Raw genomic sequence first — 6,000 nt, 5'->3', positions numbered from 1 at the left:
CGGAAGCTTTGGAAGAGGAGGAGAATGTTGGATCCAGGCGCTGGAAGGAGGACGAACGGCTGGATATGATGCTTGGATCACGCTTGCAGTCGGACGGGCGCAGAAGGAGCCGATTATGGCCACGGTTGAGGCTGGAATTTCGGAAGAGGGTGGAGCTGCACCGGTAATCTGCTGCTGTGGCTGGAAGAAGAGGAGATGGGAGGAGACGCGCTGAAGACGCTGGGACGGTGCGGGATCCGTGGGGCACTGCGGATCATTTGGAGGCTGCCGCGGGATGCTGTGAGGAGGCGATGACCCGTGGGCTGGTGGGAGGAGCGGGCTGAGGCGGAGGAGGAGCGATCTTGGCGTGATCCGTGGACGGTTGGGAAATCGCTCGGGATCATTTGACGAGCCGGGAGCGTGATCAACGGGAGGAAGAAGCTCTGTGGATCATTTGTGATGTGCGGAAGAGCTGGGATGCTGGGAGGACGCCGATCATGGGAGAGGCGGTCATCCGGGCTGAGAGAATGGCTGAGGGAGCGACGCAGACGGCTTGAATCCGGAAGAGGAGAAGATGCTGGAACTTGCCCGGCATGCTCAAATGAAGAAGGAACGGGGACCACGAACGGCATGGATGCGGCTTCGGCTTGATTTGGGAAGGAGCTGGGACGTTGCTTTGATTGCGTTGATGGCGTGGAGGATTTGGAAGGGATGCCACGGCTGCAGGTGCGGACGGTTGATGGTCTAGTGATGTTTTATTGGATGCAGGTTCGGATGAGACGTGGACGGCCGGGATTTCATGCATGCATGGCAGCTAGGGAATTTGTTGAGCTCGGGCTGCCGAGCATTGGGCTTAAACCCAATGTTATTGGATCTCTTGGATTCCTTGCACTCAAACACAATACAACATTAATTAATTAATTCTATCATTAAAGATTAACTATAATACTAATTAAGATGGTATGACGATTGCACTTTTGTGCTCTCATCATCCGACAATGGTCCTCCATGAGTTTGGAGTGAGCTGTGCTGGGGTGAGTTGGTACTCCACCAGCAAGTCATTCACGAACTTATGAAGGGGGAACCGCAGGCCGGCCTAGAGCATATCGATGTACACCCCGATCCGACCTGGCGGAGGTCTAGTTATCCGGTCTTCCGACCCTGCGACTTCGAGACGAAGCCCGGATCGGAAGAAAAATCGGGAACGGACCAGTTCTAGTTCCTCCTCGGTCAAGGTAGACCCAACCTCACTGGGACCAAGACCCATCTCAAAAGAAAAAAGAGGAAAATGAAGGAAAAGTGAGAAACGAAAACGAAGAAGGGGAAGAAAGCAGGTATTTAAAGAAAAGAAAAGGACTTCCGAGCCAATGTGGGAAAACGACCTACTATGGAGTCGCCGGAAATTGCCTCTGAACACTGCCGGAAATCGCCTCAGAACGCTGTCGGGAGAGCTCAATTGCAACCAGAAGAAAGAGAAAGGATGGCAGCAATAACAAACAAGCGAGACCTTTCTAGGGCGAAGTCGGGGGTTTATATAGACCCACCCGACGGCCCAGATCGGCAGGGCTAAAACCCGCCTCCCGTCCGGATTGCGCCACATGTCGGCCCCGAAAGCCGAAGTGGCGCATTTATTCTGGACGGGAGCCTCGAATACGGAATCGAGGCGCCGTCCCGTCGGATCTCGGAGCCCCATCATGAGCCCACTATACGAAACGACCTCGAAGAATGAAAGGGCGTCGCCCCCTCTCCCCTCATTAAAAGCACCCTAAAGCGTGCAGAGCGCTGGCATAATTTAAGTCTCCCTAGCCCCCACCATTGCAATAAAAGCAATTACTTCCCACGTCCGAGCTTGCGAGCAGCTCGGACTCGGAAGTCGGGGGGTAGTGTTGAGGAAAATACAAGTCCCCCCGAAACACGTGATTGGAAGCACCCGACCTCGGACGACCGACCTGACGCCCGACCAGGCGTCCAACCTAGGAGCTCTCGACCTCAAAACGCCCGACCTAGAAAGCACCCGATCTCGGAAGGCATCCGATCTCGGAAGTCGGACCTTGCCGACTGCCCGCTGCGGTCACATCCTCCTACGGCCCGATTTGGGACCACGCCTTGAGCGGCTTACTCAACAATTAATGCGCATGGTCTCTGCAGACCTCCGGCTTACTCAACAATTAATGCGCATGGACTCTGCAGACCTCCGGCTTACTCAACAATTAACGCGCATGGCTCCTGCTGTCAACGGATCTTCAGTCCTCCACAGCAAGTTAGCTCGGCTGCGTCCAGTCAGCCGTGACAACTCCTTGATTCCGACCTCATCCCCTACGACAAGGCATTAATTCACATGATCGTGCACCAATTCATGCGACGTGCTCAGTCGTACGGCAACCTGGTCCCGTCGCATCACAGATAACCCAGCGCCCCTCTATAAAAGGAGAACCCCTCTACCTTGAAGGGGGCTGGATACAAAAACTCTGGACACATCTTTCTTCGATATATCTTTTTCCCCTCTGACTTAGGCATCGGAGGGCCGGCGCCGGAAACCCCGGCCACCGGCTTTTTGCAGGCCCCGCGGAGGACGCCGCCCGCCGACGGAACGCCACTCACCGACCCTCGCCGGAGCTCCACCTTCTCAGCCGACGGCCACCCCCGAGTCCAATTTCCAGCAACAATGGGGTTAAAAGTATGAATGAACATGGAGTAGAATCAACAATATAATATGTATTATTGATAATTTTTTATTTTTAATATATATTTAACCTCTTATTTAGTTTTAACTATCCTCTTCATATTAGTTTTACATTAAATTATGCTTGAAACTTAAAGGACCTAATTAGAGATTTTATAAAACTTAGGGACTACAAATATAATTTATAGTATATAGGTGATGACATGGCGTACAAGTGATGACATAGCGTATAGATGATGATGCGACACTCAACAAAATTCTTTTGGAAAGAAATTTTCACAATACATGTCATGTCATCACTCACATATCACATCATTACTTATATGCCACATCATCAAAATAAAAATATTTTATTTATTATACCGCATCATCACGCATATGCAACATTATCCCTAATCGGTCACATAATCATCTAGTTAAGCATTTTCTACCGCATAATCAGCCACGTAATTATCGGCAACGCCCAACATGGATTTACGATAGGAGAAAGTGGCTGAAATTTGAGAAAAAGATGGTACTAAAATAGTTGTAAAATAACATGAGTCAAATTTAAGCTTTTTGATGCTCAAAAATTTATTAAAAAATACGTGTTCCAGAAATTTGGTCCAAAGTGTCCGCGTCTTTGAATGAACCGACTCCAAATCATCTTCTAGTCTAGCACAGAAAGTAATCATCGAGCACCACTTGCCGCCCTTCGGCGGAAAAAGCCGACGTCATCGAGCGCTCTCAACCAAAAAAACAGCCGCAGCAGTGCCCATCAACCCTCCCTAAATCACGCAAAACAAAACAAAGGCGACTCCTGTGCTCATTCGTAGTCTTGATTGACCTCGACCATGAGCCTACCGTCGGTGACGCTCTAAACGTTTCAAAGTGGCTTTCCCACCGCTCTCCTCCCAAGATATCATCGCTCCTTTCCTCCCCTTCTCACACGCCTCGATACGGTAACCGTTTCCCGAAAGCGAACAAAGAGACAGGAGGAGAAAGAGGGGGGCGGGCGAGGAGGGAGGACTCCACCCACTGTTGTAAAACTCGATCCCTTTTGCCGTCTCCTTTCCCTCACGTGCCCCTGCCCATCGGGAGGTGCGTCAGACGCAACCGAGCATTTCATCGAATATATTCGACCCACCAATCCCTCCACTGAGGGAGAATGAATGCTTCTATGGCGATGAGTGGAGATGCATTAAGGAGGAGGAGGACGTGGGGCGGGACGGGAATGGGTCCCCGTTTGGAGATCGAGGACGATGAGAAGGACGCGGAGGAGCGGAAATCAGTTGAGGCGTTTCGGGAGGCTTTGATTGCCAGAGATCTGCTGCCGGCTCGTTATGATGATTACCATACCATGAGGAGGTAATTTTGATCGTCTACTCACCAACATCTGTTTTCCGTTTTATGTAATGATTAAATGAATTGAACGGGTTGGAGCTTTTTGTTTTTTTGCCGCTCTCGATCGATTGCAGATTGTTTGTTTGATTATTCATTGGATTCAGCAATTGGTGTATGTTTCAGATGGTGGATTTGCGTGATATATTGAGGTGGATGCGTCAGAATCTTGTGATATTATAATCTGAATGAGACCATGAATTTGATATTGTGAAATTGGAGCTAAGAATTTTGCGTTTTGTGGCTTAAATTGTGATGATTAATGTAATTTGGGACAAGAAGATTGTTTTGAGAGGTTAGTCTTGTATCAAGAGTGAAATCTCGGGAAAGGGAGAATTTGTTTTCCTCGTGGGAGAAAAACTAGCCAATGGGGATAATTTGTGTAAAGTTTAGGCTTAATGTAGATGATTGGACTTATAGTGGAATCTAGCGTGTCTTACATTTGTGCCCATTGGTGGGTGGTGTTGCCTTTGTGCCCAGGACAAGATGCGACTCTTTGTTCATGCACAAATTTATTTTTATCTGATGTTTTTGGATGTATCCTGAACTCTGACAATTGGGAAGAGAGGGCTATGCATGAACCATACCTGCTGTTTATGATAGATGAAATTCAAATTGTTTCACTTATCTGTCATTGTGACTGGGAACATAGCCAAGCTCTGGTCTGCAAAAATTTGATTTCCCTTTTTCACTGATAGGGGGAGACATGCAGCGATAGGTTTTTCATGCTGGTTAGAACTAGGCTTTATAATATAAGACTAGAATATGTAGGTTTGATTTGGCGAAAATTGTAGCTTGGTCTCCAAAACTCTCTGTGGCCAAAAATTTCTGTGGCGAAACTTCTAATTTGTCTTTTTTTTACTTCTAGAAATTTATTAGTCTTACTGCAAGTTGATGTCGAACTGCAGTCCTTTTATGTGGATCAATCCTTTCTTTAAGTTCCTTTTTCTGATTCCACTCTTCTGCTTTAATCTTTTTGTCCATATTGCACAAGTGGCAAGCAAAAGATTTGCTTCTTCTCTACTTGCTCAAGAATCATCTTTATGGGTAGTTGGCTTGATTCTTAGTTGGTTCTAAAGGGTTACATGCCTACCTGGCAGGCTGTTTTAAGCAAACTAATGCATAAACAAATCTGATCTTATATTATCTGACAATTCCTAATTCCCTATCAAAATGCAACAGTACATATTTTAAAATGTAATTTAATACTTCATTTTAGCCATTTAGTTGTGATTGATCAGCATTTGAAATGGAGAGTTAGGTACTCCTTCACTTTCAAAGAGTTTTCTGAGAAGTAGCTCATGAACTAACATCCCTGTATGCAAGGCCTCTTTTTGTACTGTATGAGATGGACAATCTTTTGAAACAGCAACCTTCAGATAATTTTAACTTCTTTTTCTTTTTTTTTTGATCATTAAAAGGTGTACTGGAGTATAACCATACAAGTACATGCATTGATTTATTAGGTCCAAGCATATAGCTGAGTTCCTCTTGCTTGTTAAAGTACAGTCTTGGAAAAATAAATGATAACATTAAAAGTTTTAACATAAGAAGCCTCGAGGCAAAAATACTGCTCATGTGTTTTCTAGGCACATTGGATGCTAGAAGTGGAGGCAAAAATACTGCTCATGTGTGTGAGTTGGTGCTCTGTTATATCGTCATTGTTTTTTTTTTCCAATTAAATCTATGATAAAAGAATTATCTTCTACTAATAAAGAAGTCTTATCTCTTCCTAATGTGTCCAATTGAGATATTCTAATGTAGCATCTATATATCATTCTCTCTATCAAAGAAGGCATGCAAAGATATAGATGTATTTCATGACATAAGTAGTCATTATGGGTATAGAAACTAAGATGATGCAATCTGACCAGAATTTTTTTGATTCACATAATATCACTTGAACTGATTAAACTGTTGGATTTCCACGCATGCCGCAGAAAAATCAGAATGATTAG

The 6,000-nt window shown here is 45.8% G+C and overlaps 1 protein-coding gene across 4 annotated transcripts in view; it reads left to right on the top strand.

The window, feature by feature from the left end:
• Positions 1–3,311: 3,311 nt before the first annotated feature.
• Positions 3,312–6,000, top strand: part of LOC103697890 (phosphatidylinositol/phosphatidylcholine transfer protein SFH9-like) — a 74,531-nt gene continuing 71,842 nt past the window's right edge. For 3 of the 4 annotated variants that reach the window (XM_089930101.1, XM_039118168.3, XM_039118167.3), the window contains exon 1: positions 3,313–4,009. In XM_089930101.1, the coding sequence (XP_089786227.1) occupies positions 3,810–4,009 (200 nt within the window). In that variant the 5' untranslated portion in view covers positions 3,313–3,809. Of the gene's footprint in view, positions 4,010–6,000 lie in introns of all 4 variants that reach the window. The other variant, XM_089930102.1, reaches the window with a different exon arrangement.

This window comes from Phoenix dactylifera, chromosome 4 (assembly GCF_051530095.1).
Source record: "Phoenix dactylifera cultivar Ajwa chromosome 4, Ajwa_hap1_PhDact_Kaust_v1.1, whole genome shotgun sequence".
Taxonomy (NCBI): domain Eukaryota; kingdom Viridiplantae; phylum Streptophyta; class Magnoliopsida; order Arecales; family Arecaceae; genus Phoenix; species Phoenix dactylifera.
This window is presented reverse-complemented; position numbering and strand designations above follow the sequence as displayed.